The sequence below is a fragment of the Eumetopias jubatus genome, unplaced genomic scaffold, assembly GCF_037043125.1.
Source record: "Eumetopias jubatus isolate StellerSeaLion01/CBP00866 unplaced genomic scaffold, mEumJub1_p1.0 scaffold_8, whole genome shotgun sequence".
Lineage (NCBI taxonomy): Eukaryota > Metazoa > Chordata > Mammalia > Carnivora > Otariidae > Eumetopias > Eumetopias jubatus.
This window is the reverse complement of record NW_028274814.1, coordinates 126,750,367-126,766,052: the sequence shown is the minus strand read 5'-3', so window position 1 is coordinate 126,766,052 and position 15,686 is coordinate 126,750,367. Positions and strand designations below refer to the sequence as shown.

Here is a 15,686-nt window from a genome sequence, read left to right as displayed (position 1 = left end):
CACCCACACTCCTTTCCTAGCAACAGCTCCTTGCTCAACTCTTGGGGCCCACGTCTTCCGTCTCACCTACACCAGCAGCAGCAAAATATGGGGGTGAGAAGGCTGGGGGTGGTGGCGAGGTGCAGGGGGAGGGATGGGGGAAGAGCTTCAGGGAGGAGGCTGACGAAGCACAAAAGGTTCTGACCTCCTTGGAAGAAGAGGAAACCACAGGGGCCGTGTCCAAGCTGGTTCAGCTTGGGAGGCTGCCAAGGAACTGAAGCAGAGAAAGTCCAGGTTAGGAGGGCAGGTGGCACAGTGGCAGGGAGGTGGGCTGGGCTGAGGGGCAAACTGGACGGTGCCCTTAGGGGAAGCTTTGTCAGCTGCGGGGGCGGGGGGGGACCGGGCAGCGTAGGTTACGGGGAGTGGCACTCTTCTCCACTCTGGACAGACTGGAACCCCGACCAAAAGAAACTTGGGGCGCGTAACTCAGGGAATAGCAGTCCCTGGATCTTAGAGCTTCGAGGTGGAAGGGGGTTGTTTCTCAACCTTGGCTGCATATTAGAATCACCTGGGGAGCTTGAACGCTACTGATGCTGTTGTTGGGGGCTGGGGGGGGTCCCCATTCCTGGCCAGTTATTTACTGTGGCGGGACCTATACATCAGTATTTTTACAACGCTGACAGGGTAACTCTACTGGGCAGCCAGAGTTGAGAACCACTGAAGTCCAATCCTACTTAGAGCAGGCATGTCCCTTCCATAACATCTTTGGCGGGACCAAGATTTAATCTCAGTGCTACCTCACTCCGAAGCCAAGGAGGATGTCCAGCTTTTTCTCTGAAGCTTCCAGTTACGACAATTTGCACACTTTGGGCTCTTGACTAAGTCTGAGCTCTGTGCTTCAGGAGACCAAGATCAACCCCCCCGCCCCCCCCCACACATACACAGTCTTTTCCCTGTAATAAAGGGAATTTTTATACCATCCCCTCCCCAGCATTTACTTTTGTTTTGTTTTGTTTTTAATCTTGCCATTCTGCCTTTAAGAGGTACAAGACGTTGGGACAAACAGCCTGTTTGTTTTTGCCCTTTCCATCGGCAGATTCGCTTCAGACCTTTAGACTGATGTCACTTTAAAGCAAGTGTGAAGGACGGAGCTGGAAACAGTCGTGGAAGAGTGTGGGGGCTGGCTCTGAGGAAGGGGGTATGCCCCGCTCAGTGGCGGGGGGCAGGTTAACGGGCGCAGCTCATGGGCAGTAACCGCAGGCCGTTTCTGAGCACCAGCTGGTGGAGCCGTCGGCCTCTCTCTTGCTCCCTCTCTGAATCCCGGCCCAGCTGCCAGGCCGGTCTTTGTTTCCCCTCAGCTGTCTGCCCTCCTCACCCAGATCTGCCGGCCGTGCGCCATCAGCCCACAGGCCATAATCTGAGATGGCAGAGTCCTAGAACGTGCCCGCTCGAGGTCCTGAGTGAGGAGGGGACTCCTCCAAGGTCACGTGGTGGTGAAGCCAAGACTCCCTTTCAGTTCTCCTTCCATTTGGGTTGGGCTTACCCAATGGCGCACGTTTCTGATTGGTCTCTGACTGGGCTGCGGCCTCAGAGGGGCCACAGATTCCCTTCATCCCAGACCTGGGGTGTACGAGAGGCCTGACAAAGGGGCACAGCAGGATGGCTGCCGAGGACGCCACAGGCCTGCAGCGTGGGTGAGCCGTCCTGGCTGCCGTTCATGACTTCAGCCAGTTTCAAGCTGGCGGGGTCCTTTCCAGAGAGAGTCCTGAGGAGGGGAGTGTCCCTTTATTGCCAAGACTCCTCCGTTCTTCCTCTGACAAGTGACTGGCCCTACTCCCAGCTGCCACCCTTGCCCGTTCTCATTCCGGTGACTGGCGAGAAACCACCCGAGGGGAGACAAGGGCATTTGAGTCACGGGTTCACAGCAGCTGCTGTCTTTTCCTCATCACATCCTTCTCAGTTCTGAAATGGAAGGTCTAGAACAACGGGGAACACGGGCAGCACACTCAGCTCCCAAGAGTGGGCACCTTGCGCTCTGGAGAGTGCGCGCAGGGACCCCTTGCCCTCATGGAAAGCTGCCCTCCTCCTGCAGCGCTCACCCCCAGCCCTGGGCTCTGCCGTGAGGGGGAGGCCCGCGTTCTCGCCCCTGCAAAGTCGTTGGGATGCGCACTCTGTTCTCCGGGATTGGGCCCTTGTTGGTTGTGACGATTTCTGTCCCTTTAACAGCTTTGCGGCTGTTACTTGCACATGAGTGTTGTTCGTTATGTGCTGCCGCTGCCTGGCAATTGCTTCAGGTTGTCGTGCTTGGTAAGTCCAACATCAGACCGACTACATCCTTTCCTTTATGGAGCACTAGCTTTGAACTGTAAGAGAGCCACAGGTCTGGTTCTTCTCAGGTTCCCGTTATAGGGTGACTAAATCTGACATTTTCTTCTTCTTCCCCCCACCCTGCTTTCCTCAGACAGGGCCAACTAATACATCGTGGCTGAGAGATCAAACTAATTTACCTTCAGGGAGTGAAATGCAACATCTACTTTCTTGTTGTTGAACAACATAGTGAAATATTTTTAAGGGGATGCTATGGAAAATATATCATTTTAATCCTAAAATCATTTTTAGGTATAAATACGTTATGTAATGGCAAGTAAGAGCTTGGCTTTTAAAAATAAATCTTTCAACATGCAAATTGAGTTGTCAAATTCTCTTGCCTTTTAGTTAAAATAGTCACTGCTGCCATTTCTGGAAATCTGTGGCTCTGAATTTCTCATAGATCCTACTCTTTAACGTTTGGACAAAATAGTCATTTTTGCCACCGTATCCTCACTCCTCAGCTTTAGAGTCAAAATGCAGTGCTGGAGAAGAATTTGTTGATACTTATTAAGTGTTCAGTAATGTTACTGTCCTATCCCAGAAGTTTATTAGTATTTGAAGCCCTTCACTTGAAATATCTTTACACCCGGTGATCATTAAAGCACAATGAACCAAGTATCAGGGGACCTCTTATTGATGCTGGTATTGAAGAATAATATTCCCGGTAAGACCTGCCCTTTGCTGACTCTAGCCATCGTGCCAACCTAAGACATATCCTTGTATGAAGAATTGGTCCCCTACAAAACTCAGTTAGGCTCTCGATACTAAATCATTCAAGGACCGGATGTGTGCGTATCCAAACTGTAATGACTGTTTGATGACAAGGTGATGGGGGAAGTGGGTAAGCACAACCAGACAAGACCACCTAATTTTGTTTGGTCTACTTATACCCTAAGTATTCACCATGCTATTTATCTCTCTGTCTCCATCTCTCTCTCTCTCTCTCTCACACACACACACAAGTTGTCAAATGCAAAATGAAAATGGAGAAAGAGGTCATTTCAATACTTTTTATTTGAGTGTGAAACCATTCATATCTTGCACAACTGTACAGATAAAACTATTTCCATTTTAGCTGTAGACATGATTATCACACTGAGTGGTGTGATCAAAGATTTTATTTACAGAACAACTGCTAAAACATCCGATGTCATATTTCCATTTATTTCTTACCCATAGGGTAATAGGTCCACCATAATTGCTTGGTGCATTTTATAATACAGAAAGAAAACCTATGTTAATCTCTAACAAAACTCACAAATTGCTACAAATCTGACAGAAAAATGCCTACGAAAAAATTTTCCAAAAGTACAATACATTTTTTATTTCCACACATACACAGTATAGTATAGGCTCAAAGGCACAGCTTTGAATTTCTTTTCTATCAAAGTGTCGGAAAACTATGGTCTTATGAAGGAACCACGACAGTCCTTTTCACACTTGGTGCTTGGTAAGTTAACGTTTGGTCCGTCTGGTTTCACGAAGTTAATACAGCAGAGCTGAGTGTGGTACTCAATACCATAAATCCACATTCTCACAGAATTTTAAAAACCCCTCTCCTGCCTTTTGCTGACACTAGCCATTGTGCAAACTTAGGACAAATACTTGTATGTAGAAGAACCGGTCCCCTACAAACCTCCACCAACTTAAGGCACACAGAACAGGCCTCTCCCTTCCCTCTAGACAGTGCTTACATTCCAAGACAATGCAGGTACTGTGAAAGACATGGGTGTAATAACAGGGACTCTAGCGTTTTCCAGACACCAGCATTTCACCCTGGTGCTCCAGGAAGCAGTGATGGCACCACCAGGAAGAAGGGATGTGTAGAACATACCTGAGGGCTGTTCGTTGTATAGTAAGATGACAGACAGATGGCAAGGTGAATGCTCTTGGTAAATTATGTGCCCATCCAAGAACACAAACCAGACTCTGTCTCTAGTATCCGTCAAGACTAATGAGCTTTTGTCAACAAGAAAATAAGTAGCTTACGGGGAGTGTTTGCCAACACAAAGCAAAGTCATGGAACAGAGGGAAAAGGCACAGACTGGCCTGCCCGAAATAGTGCTCTATAGAAACAGTCAAGTCTGGCTTGGCTACAGGAACCCAGTCTCACGGACTTTTAGTGAGTCCTGTTTCTGAACTAAAGTTGATTCATCCCACACTGAATCCCAGACTCATGTTCATTAGGAAAATGGACACCTAGGAATAGTCCAGGAGTTATGATGTATAGAGATACAGCCTTCTGGGGGTGGGTTGTTGGGTTTATTATTATTAATAATTATTATTAATATTAAATATGGATTCCTGCGATAGCAGTCATTTAGCCCATCCTGTGGAGGCCTCTCCGTTGATGTAAGCAAAGCCAGGAAAGTGTTGCATGTGCTCGTACTCAGAATTCCTGCGCGTGGTCAGGGGTGTGTACATGTCACTAGAGTTTCCGTACCTCGTGGAATGCACAGACGGGCTTGTGTAGCACGTGTTGGCTGTGGGCACCTCTGGCCATCGGGGGGTGACTGGGGTGGGATGCAGTCTGGGAGTACTGCTCATCAAACAGGGTTCCATCCGGGAAGTAGGGCTATTGAAAGGGTACTTGTTGAGGGGAAAGAAATTCCACAAAGTTAAACTTAGCTTGCAAGTTGCATATATACAATATTGGTCATGCTCATAGTTTAAGTTAATTTCTTAAGATGCTATTAATGAAAGTTGAGAGGAAGGAAATCAGTGAACTTCCAAAAGATTGAACCTTGGTCTAGGAAGTAACCAACAGGAGAAATGCAAAGGATTTCATATCCAGAGTTGGACTGGTGTACACTCAAGTAGGAATACTGATTTTGTGCTTGAAATCTGGAATATTTGGGTAAGTCAAATCCAAAAGAAGGAACAGCCCCACTGGGAATACAGGAGAGAGAGAGAGAGAGTGTGCGTGTGTGTGTGTACGAGTAACAGCATGTCCAAACAGATTAGGACGTATGGATGTATGGTGGTCAATTTTACCATTAGTTACAGAGATGGGATATATCCCATTCCATCAACCGAAGAGAACAATACTACCAAGTAAAACACAGTGACATTATTAAAAATAGCATTTTACAGTTGAATTCAATTATGAACTGCAGCCTAAAAGCAGGCTTTTGAAGAGGAAGCAAGCCAACAGCTTCAAAGGTTATTATTAGTGCCTATCATTTAGAGAACATCTCTCTTTTTGGTTCACATTCACTGAAGTCCTGAAAGATGCACAAGTAGGAAATGGTGAATTGTTGGGGTTGGTGTGAATGTGGAGGAAGGAGTCGAGATAAGCCAATGGAGAGGGGACGGGAAGAGTGCTTCTGTGGAGGACAGAAGAGGGGGAAGCCGTTCTAGAAAGAATTAGGAATAAGAGAAGTGCCTCTGCAGTGCAGCTTCTTCAACATTCTTTTCTGTTTCCAAGACAGCTATGCAAATAAGCCCCTTTTAGTACAGTCAGAGGGGAGCAAGGTGAGAGCTCCTAGTTTGCCGGCCCGTCCACGCACAGACTTCCTCACTGGGCTAGGTCAGGGCCACCCCGGCACGGCTACGGGAGCCAGTTAACAAGGATGACAAGGGCGGCGAGGAGGGGAGAGACAGCATGTATGAATTCTTCTGCTCCCCATCTGTCTTCGCTGACAGTTGGAGAGTGGAGCCCCGAGGGATTGGGTGGGAGGCTGCCTCCTGTGAGGGAGACAGACAGGCTGAAGCCTAGACAGCCGCGAGAAGGGCTTCTGGCAGCAGTGGCTGCTCCCCGTAGTCGAGGGGCCAAAGGGAACCATTCTGCTGCTTCGAGTGGGAGCCTGAGGGAAGCAGGGCAGGCTGCTGGGCCCAAAGCACGCCAAGAGAAACGGTTACTCAGAGGTCAAGAGAGAGGGCTCCAACTTCGGGTAGGACAGGTTTCTCTTACATGCCCAGCGGGCCTTACCTAGAAACTTGCAGCCACTTCCCAGCCCAAGAACAGGTCAGAAAGAGTGAGAAGTGTGCAGGTGGTGTCTGGGAACTCAGGGGAGAAGGCACCCAGGGCTGTTACCAAGGTGACTGTGGACCACATACCAAGGGTTTCATATCCCCAGATCAGATCAGAAACTCTTGAGTACATCCACGTACCCAGTAAGGGAGTCTACAGGATGCTGTGTGTAAGGCTGCCACGGTGAACCGTCAGGCCTGAGATCATAGTAGGATTGGCCCTGCCCAAGAAAACAAGATCCCAGGTATCAAACAGATAATGTTAAGAAATATTATTACAAAGCAGTCTTTAATTTTTTCCAAAAGATTGCTTCCCCCTCCTGATACTCTCTCAAGTAAGCTCCCTGCATGCATGGCAGCTCGCCTCATGGTGCTCTCCCTGGCCCACAGGCCTCCTCTCCCATCCTGTGGCATGCCACGCTGGTTCCCCTCTCAGGGAATTTGGCCCTACCTGTTCCCTCTGCCTAGAACACTAGTTTCCCACCCCTACCACCAAGCTCTTTGCACACCTGCCTTTTTAACCTCCTTCAGAGCTCAGCTCCTATGTCCCCTCCTCAGAGACTCTTCTGGACATCCTATCTCAAGAAGCTAAATGCTCCACCCTCTGCCTCTCAGGTCAGGCGCTTACCATCCTGCTTGTTAGCTGTCTCTTTCCACTGGCTTCTATTCATAAGCTCCTGGCAGGGCTTTGCCATGTTCACTACCATATTCCCAACATCTGGAACAATGCCTGGCACCTCAGCAACTATCCGGCGACCGAACACCAGGGTGTTGCCACTAGAAAGAAGCTTAGGGGTCACATAACCGAGCCCTGTGTATCATGCACATGAGAACACGAGGACCCATGAGGTGAAGCATCCTGCCCACAGTCACACTGCAGGCTAACAGGGCTGGCACAGACACCCAGTGCTGGGGTAGCACTTCTCCCCACATCACTGGGGCACAGACCAGGCCTAACCTGCCACGACTGAATCACATGAGAGAGGAAGACATGCCTGTTTTGGAACACACCCCATTACACTTTAAGGTCTCCGTCCCTCTTGCTTTAAGCCTCCTCCTCCCCTACACACCATGGGGTCTTACAGCTCTGACCAGGCCTCTTCTTGCTGCTTCTGACGGAACCTCCCTTGGCTTGGCCCGTGTAAGTAAAACGTATGGACTTGGAGCCTCTTTCCCATAGAACCCAAGAGAGTGTGGCTTTTGTGCCTAATCGAGGACCCTAGATGCAGCTGTGCCCAGGGGTTGTGTCACAGACTCAAAAGCGTAATTGCCTGGAAATGAGACTGGCTCAAAATATCTCTAATGGGACAATAAAATCCTGTTACCACAGAATCCAGCATGGAAAAATCTGTCCTGTTAGGTCAGCTAATTGCAAATGAGTCAGTGACTCGTTTTCCCCGTGGTGAAGAGACCATTGAAAGATGAGAGGCTGAAGTGCCCGCTGCCTCAGCCTGGTGATTAACGCCACCAATGAAGCTTCTATTTAGTCTGGTGGGAGCGGCTGAGGCCGGCCTGTGGCACCCGCCTCACCTTTCACACTTTACATCCGGCTTCATGCGGGGTCCTGAAGCATGCTGGGCATCAACCCTGGGGTCCAGAGAGCTCTGCCCAGAATAAAGGCGCTTTTTGTTGAGGGCCCACAACAGGAAGTTACCATTTGCTGGGTTAAATCACACGCTGTGGCTACTGATGTTAAACTGGAGATTAGCTACCAGTCCCCGCCCTTTGAGAGAGGTGTGTGAGGGGTGCTTGTGGGCACATATACGTGCGTGTGCATAAGTAGTCAAAGTGTCTGTCAGATGCCCATCTCAGCTGTGATTGATTCGGGGCCTCTTTGGAATCATATTAGGAAGTTCTATTTCTATTTTGAGAAACAACTCCCCACCCCGAGGCTGACTCTCCTGCACATGAAGAAGGAAGAATAAGCTCTTTATCCCTGACCCTCAGCAAATAGGCTGCTCCTTGAGCAAGGGGTGAAAGGTGGCCCAGTCAGGAGCACAAACTGTTTTCCTATGAAAGGCGGCTCTCACACCGCACCAAAGTTCTGCCAGTGGGCCTGCCCCTAGGCAGGCTTCCTTTTAGCCTCTTCTGGAAGAGGATGTACCTCCCCCAAAATCTTTGCCGGACCAGGCCACATCCGCTGAGCTTTTAGGGTCTGGATTAATACACATGAAACACTCAGAACTCCAACATAGTGGGTTTTCAAAATGTGTTAGCTATTATTAATATTCTTCTTCGCATCATAGGATCATGGTCCATTATTGATAGGAAGAGCCTTAGTGACTGACCATCTGGTCCTACCTCATTTCACAGGTGAGGGCATTGAGGTCGAGAGAGGGGAAACGATCTGCTTGAGGTCACAGAGCAACTTAGTACCAGAGTGAGGAGCCATTCGTTCATTTCAATGACAAGGATTTAACTGAGTACCCACTAAAAGCCACATCTATTCCGGGTCCTGGGGATATAATGGTCCAGAAGAAAAGATCTGGTCCCTGTCTCCGTAGAGCTAGTATAGTGAGACAAATAGATATTAATTCTTTAATTATGCAAAATATAATAACTGTGGTGTTACGAAAGGTAATAATATACATAAATAGTGTTAACCACGAGCCAGGCCCTGTTCCAACCTTTATCAACTCACAACCCTAAGAAATATGTACTATAATTCTCCCCATTTTTCAGATAAGGAAATTGAGGCACAGAGCTGCTTAGAGGCAGAGCTGGGATTTGAACCCAGGAAGCCTGGCTCTACAGTCACTGATCTTATACCACTATGGTTAATTGATTTTTCTCCCTTTTGGCTCAGGATGCTCTCCCAAAGTGGAACACCCTAAGCAGATTGGTCCTGGGCTGGGCTGGGCTGGGCCACTAGAGAGTCTGTGAGAGTTGTGTGACTGGCTGGCAAGCCTGGGCCTTGGCCATACAGATGAGGAATAAAGAATAGCTTTCTAGTCTACTCCAGATGAATGTCTAGCCCTACAGCTTCTAGTTGATCAAATGGCTTTTGAGCTCCAGGGCCCGGTGCACATTCATGGCTGCTAATGGGGTAGAAGTTCCACAAATGTGTGTTGAATGAGGCTCAGAAATATTTTGTGGCCACACTAATTTGGTCTGGTTTGTTTTCCCTGTTTGGTCAGGCATGAGAATGGGGCACCTGGGAAGAGGCAGCAGAGACCATCCCTTGTTCACTCAGTTTGTTGTGAACAAGTGTAGCATAGTTGCAAGGAGGGTGTTTTTCTGAAATAATTCAAACCTTACAGTGTGAAACCTCCTTTCATCTGGACTCACTAATTCAGGTATTATGAGAATTCAAGCAGGACTGGAGGTTTATCTTTGTTACTACCCAAGAGGAAAGCACGTGCCGTACAAATAACTAATATAGATAAGGGCACACACATTCTCTAGTTCAAAAACCAAATGAGTTCGTATTATTTTGAGCATATACATGCTGGGATGCAGGCGATCACTGCACCTCACGGATGCATTGTAGCAGTCTTGAAGACAGGCATTTATTGTAGAAGTTATTTCAGTTACTCTTGTGCTAATGACCAATTACATTCCTTAACCGTGTTCTAGAATTGTGGTTTTTCTCCAATTCAGACTGATCTTTCCCCCCAGTGAGTCTGATATAATGAAGTGTGATATTCAGTACTCAGGACTGGAACAGCTTGACCTCTGCTCTGGAAAGCTAAAACTAATCAGCCCTGAAGTGGATTTTCCCATCTATGCTCAACGTTAAACCGAAGTACCACGAGAGGAAAGAAAGAGTGAGTCTAGGGTATGTGATTCTTCTCTTTGGTCACTTGAAACTGACAGAATAGTTGCAGTAACTTCTTGAATTTGTATCTACCCTCCAAAAACACATTGGGTGCAGTGTTCATGGCCCTGGGCTTAGGGTTCAGAGCTAGAGAATTTGCATTTGAGTCTGCTTTGCTACTTACTGGATGCATAAGCTGGGGCAAATGACCTTATGAGGCTGTCTCCTCATCTTTAAAAACCAGAGAAAAATGCCTTCTTCCCCAGGTTGCTATGAGAATTAAGTGAGTCTGTATATTTGCAAGTGCCGAAAACAGAGGTTGATGCATAAATGTTAATGAAAAACAAAACAAAGGATTCTTTGTTGTTGCACTGACACCCCCACCCCCAACAACTGGGGTAGAGAGGTGATAGAATTAACTTCTCACCCCACTTTACAAATGGAGGCTAAGGCGTAACCCTTCAAGCACAGAGTGTGAGTGTGTGGTAGGAGTCAGAGGTCGTCAAAAGACCTTGTCAAAGGGCCACAGGGCATGGTGCTGAAGAGGCTGCCCAGTCCTGCCACCTCTCACGCCTCGACTGGGTTGAAAGGGCTCCTCTATGGGCTTTCAATTAGTCCTTGGCCCTTCGATTAAGAGCTGCTATTAAATGATAGTGCTCCACTTGGGGACTTTTGTGGCTTCCAGAGTGGAGGTTGCAGACCTGTCTTTGATCACCAGGGACCACATGGGCCTTCAGGAGACCCTGGTTTCTTTTTACGGCCATGGCTTTAAAAATATCACCCCAGAAATTTCATGAGGAGGGACGAGGGAGGAAAGAAAGAGGGAACACGTTTGCTGGGCGCTGCGGCTTGGGGCTTTAGCTTGATCTGGCCACTGCTGCTTGGATGCCTGTCTCCTACTGGAGCCTGAGCTCTCCGAGGGCAGGCACACTTCCGTCCCCTTCTCCACTGTATGATCAGGGGCTGCAGCCTGCTTGCCACACAGCAAGCACGCCACAATCCACAATCATCTGAGGCCTGAATGAATGAATGAGTAAGTGCACGAAGGAGCTGCTTAGGCTGCTGTTCAGTGTAAGCCAGTCTCCAGCCGCAGCTCTGAGGCATTCTGCGGATCACCGTGAGGGGCACAGACTCCGCTCCCGAGGGAAGCAGTACCTCAGGAGCTGGCTTCTCTGCGTGACGCAGTTGGAGACCTATAATGAATGCCCCAGGTGATGGTTTAGTGGAGTCAACTTGTTGGCTTGTTTGGGGCTTATATCGGGGCTCCCCTTGGTACTGCAGATGGAAATCAAAACAGAGGCCTGTTTGCCCCAAGCGCCCGTGCGTTGTGGATACACTCTCCTCAGTGCCTCCCCTCTGAGGCCAGTCTGTGGGCCGGCAGCTGATGCAATCATGGCATCCGCCCTCGCTCAGGTCCTGGCATCTCTATTCTAGACTCTTGCAAGCACTCTGCAGCAGAGCTCCCTGCCGGTACTGTGTCCCTTTCCAGTTTATCCTCAGAAACCCCCCTCAAGTGGAGCTCCCAGCCTGCCTCCCTGGCTCCCAGCCCCGCCAGCAGGATGGAGCGAGGGTCCTCTGCACTCCCGTTGCTTGTGGTGCCTCACTTCCTGTCTCACTGGTTCCAGAAACTCTTAGCGAACGCCGACATAGGAGAGGTGGCAGAGGGCCACGTGTAGGAGCGTGGACACCCAGGCGTCACACTGCCTGGGTTTAAATCCTCAGGCAGGTTACTCTCACTTCTTTTCTGCAAGGATTACCGTGATGATGTGTGGAGCACTCAGCACGGTGCCTGGCCCATGACAAGTGCTCAGTAAAAGTTAGCTGTGGCTTTGACAGGTGCCATGGCCCGTGACCCAGGGATACTAGACTTAATTTTTGGCCTTCCGGGAGCTCTGGGGTCTCCTGTAGGAGTCCGAGAAGTCAGTGATGATAACGGCATGTGAGGAGGGTCACCGACAGAGGCGCTACGTGAGTCTAGGGCAGTGGGACCTCGTAAGGCCCCGGAGGAAGGAAGAGCTGGGGGCAGGAAGTGCCGCATAGACAGTGAGGTGTGGGTCCTGAACAACATGCAGAAGGCTGGGGAAAGAAGGTCCCAGCCTGGGAGAACAGTATCTGTGAACTGCACAGGGGTTGGCCTGGCTGGAGCAAATGGAGTGGGGTGGCTGGTCAGCCACAGAGGCAGGCAGAAGCCCTGTGGTAACAAGTCGTAAGAGACATGCCAAGGAACTGAATTTGACTTTGAATGCAATGACGTGAAAAGACGGGAGAGTGTTAATGGCCCTGCTGGGTTTTTTCCAAAAGACTCCTCCAGCTGTGGGGTAGAGGATGGACCGGAGAGGGGCAAGTTCAGTGACACAGGGACTGATGAGAGGATTTTGTCACCATCTAGCTTAGCCCCGAGCTGCGGCAAGGACAGTGAGGGGTGCAGAGACACCGAGGATGCAGAATTGAACAGAACTGGTGCCTAGCTGCCTTTGAGGCCAGAGCAACAGGAAGTGTCTGAGACAAGCAGAGGGCCCAACACTGGCATTATAGGTGCGACCACAAGTTCCATTCGCCATAGGCCACAGAGGGTTGATTTGGTTTGTTAGACAAGTGAAGAGCCAAAGGAAGTGTGTGGCTTGAGAACAATCTGGTAAAGGGGCCATTTCAGGAGGATTCTTCTGGTGAGGTTGTGTGTGTGGATTGGACTGGAAAGGAACAGATGTGAGACCCAGAGACCAGTTCGAATGGTGCCAGGTAACAGTCCTGACTGGACTCGATGAGGACCGGCACCAGGAAGATGGCAGACCAGAGATCCCGTGTGGGGGCGGCTGCCCGGGAAAGGGCAGGACACATGGCGGCTGACTGGATCCTGGGATTGGAGAGGATGGAACCAAAGACAACTGGCGCGCACCCACGTGAGTGAGAGGCAGTGGAGCGTGAACACTGGCCGAGCACCCACTTTAGTGGGCAGCCACCGAAGGGTGGAAGTGACCCCGAGGAAAGGATCCTCCTCTCCTTGGTGACAGACACACAAGGGATACAGAAGGTACCGATTAACTGTGTTAAATTGACTAGACCTGCCACCAAGCATCCTGAGGCCTGGGCTGGCAAGCAGGACCACCAACTCACCTGTGCGGAGCTCCGGTGGTAAGGGGAGTAGTGCAGCGGGCCCGAGATGGCTGTGTCGTGGGGGAGGGCCGGGTACTGGCTCTGCATTGGGGGAGGATGCTGGCTGCCATAGCTCCCATAGTTATAGCTTCCCGTGTATCTAAGACGCAGGAAGCACAGTGAATACTGTGAGTCAGGGCAGGGAGAGCAGATCACTTAACACCTCTAAAATCAACCTCATCTTTTTTTCCCCCTTTTTGTTCTTCTTTCTTTTTTTTCCATTTTTCTCCTTCTTTTTGGTTCTTACCACCTCCACCCTGTTGTGGTGAGTTTAAACTCCCAGGCTGATCTTCCTTCTCTCCTCGGCACACCTCCCTTACCACTCAGAGAGCACTCAGGGAATGAAAGCCAGCCCCGGGCAAAACATAATTAGTGACGGAAACTTTTACTCCCGTTCTGTTGAAAAGCCCCATATTATAGCCTGAAGTCAAATAGGAAAGAGAGAAGAAATTACTTTGGGATTTATGTTTTGTATTGTTCAGGCCTCTGCTTGCCCATGATGGGGCAGGATGTTGTATGTAGTTGCAAGCTCTCTCCGGGGGGGGGGGGGGGAACACCATGGGCCACTCAACCAGGTGTCAGAGATCCAGGTGCTGAGCCTGGCTCCACCCCTTTCTAGCTGTGGGACCCTTGGGCGACTCGCAGCCTTGTTCCTCACATCTGTAAAAATGCTGGCCCTGGTTATTCTGAGGGCCAGATATGTGAAGACACTCTATAAAATAGAAAGTCCTATGAAATACAGGATATTCTTATCACTGTTCTTCTTAATAACATCTTCTCAGCAAAAACACGGACATAAGACCACGTGGGTGTCTATTCTGCCATTGTTCCAGAATCAAAAGTTTTCCTGAAACAATTTTCAAAGTCTGTTCTAAAGGTGTGGAAAGACACTCTAAGAAGTCCCCTGAGAAAATAAAGGCTGCCCTCCCACTGGCCAGGGGCACCTGACCCTGGGGACGGAACTTGAGTACAAGCCAGCAGCCAGGCCTGCGCCCAGCCAAGGAATTAGCCCCTTGCTGCGTTATGCCGGGCCACTGTGTGGAAGGCACCTGCGGGCGCCTCCTCCTGGGTCCCCCACAGCTGCTCTGCTGGAACCACCTTCCAGTACCCCCGTGGCACAGTCTCGCCTTCTTGAGAATAAGGGCCCTTTTTGACGTCATAAGTGCTTTTCGGATGACTGCACGTTAGACGTAAGTTTAGCGTCTTTTGATGAAGACATCTTGCGTGATGGCAAGAAGCTATTCTGATTCAGGTAACACTTCTTAATGGATTTGTAGTTCATTCATCACAGCAACAACACTACAGAGATTTGGGGGAAAATGGGCAATACCGATGATTTATTTCTTTAGGCACAAAGCACCACTGGAACCCACATGGGTCCCCGGAGCCCCGTTAACAACTGTTGCTGTCCAGGGACCTTCGGCCCTCAGGTGGGGAAGTCTTCCTCTAATCCAGTCACAGAAGCCCTGGGCCCACCATGACGCTCTACCGCCTAGGGAAACTGCTGGAAGGGGGTCTTCCACTGAGGTTTTAAAGCAGAAGACAGGGAAGAACACAGGCTTTGGGGTCAGCCAGATGATCAGTCTGGGCCCTGCACCTACCAGCTGTGTGACCCCACAGGACTGAACTTGAGCTGTTGTCTCAGTTTCCTCATCTGGGAAATGGGCCCGCTAATGCCCACCTTCAGGGCCCTGTGGAGACTTCCAGAGACCATCATACACAGGGCAGCACTGAGCACACTACGAAAGCTCTGCGAAGGACAGCACTCTTCCTGGCCTTGGAGAAAACACCTGCTAAGTGAGCCCAAATTTAAAAGCACAAGCGGCATCCCAGGCAAGTCACCTACCCGTGCTCCTCTCTGTGCGGATAAACTGGTATCCTGTGTGTGACGGAGGAAGGAGGCACATGAGTACTCCTCATACAGGGCAGCTGTTGGGAGTTTTCAGCCGGGGACCCTGCCGCCGTTGTCACCGTGTAGGTCAGAGACCACGTGTATGACTGCATTGCTCCTGCAGAGACAAATTAAGATGCATAAGTCACTCACTTGTGGAAGCATGCCCCATTCTTAGAACAGCTTAGTGGCCTCCCATGCTCTTTACGCTGGCAGTCAAAATCTTTACAAAGCAGGTGTCTCTGTCCTGGCTGACCTCATGATAAACATCCCCTACTCCCTGCCTTTGTTCTCTCTGATCCAGCCATGATAGTTTTCTTTCATTTTTCCCCAGAGAACCACAATTCCCAGCACCACAGGGCCTTTGCACGTGCTCTTTCTGCTGCCTGAAACCATATTCTTCCCCTAGTACCCACTCATTCCTCATATCTCAATAAGAGAAGCTGTCTCCTAACCCTAGACTGAGTCAGCTCCCCTACTGCACTACAGTCCTGCGTGGTGCCTACGACAATTTGTCACCTTACACCCATTCGTGAATGTGATTTACTTCATGCTTATCCCCCC

The 15,686-nt window shown here is 49.7% G+C and overlaps 1 protein-coding gene across 3 annotated transcripts in view; it reads right to left on the bottom strand.

Moving 5' to 3' along the window:
* Positions 1-4,665: 4,665 nt before the first annotated feature.
* The window catches only part of RFX4 (regulatory factor X4), a 134,099-nt gene continuing 123,078 nt past the window's right edge, over positions 4,666-15,686 (bottom strand). For all 3 annotated transcript variants that reach the window (XM_088025672.1, XM_088025673.1, XM_088025674.1), the window contains 3 exons: positions 15,078-15,240; positions 13,193-13,331; positions 4,666-4,938 (listed from right to left, as the gene is read on the bottom strand). In XM_088025672.1, coding sequence (XP_087881798.1) covers positions 4,666-4,938; positions 13,193-13,331; positions 15,078-15,240 — 575 coding nt within the window. The remainder of the gene's footprint in view (positions 4,939-13,192; positions 13,332-15,077; positions 15,241-15,686) is intronic.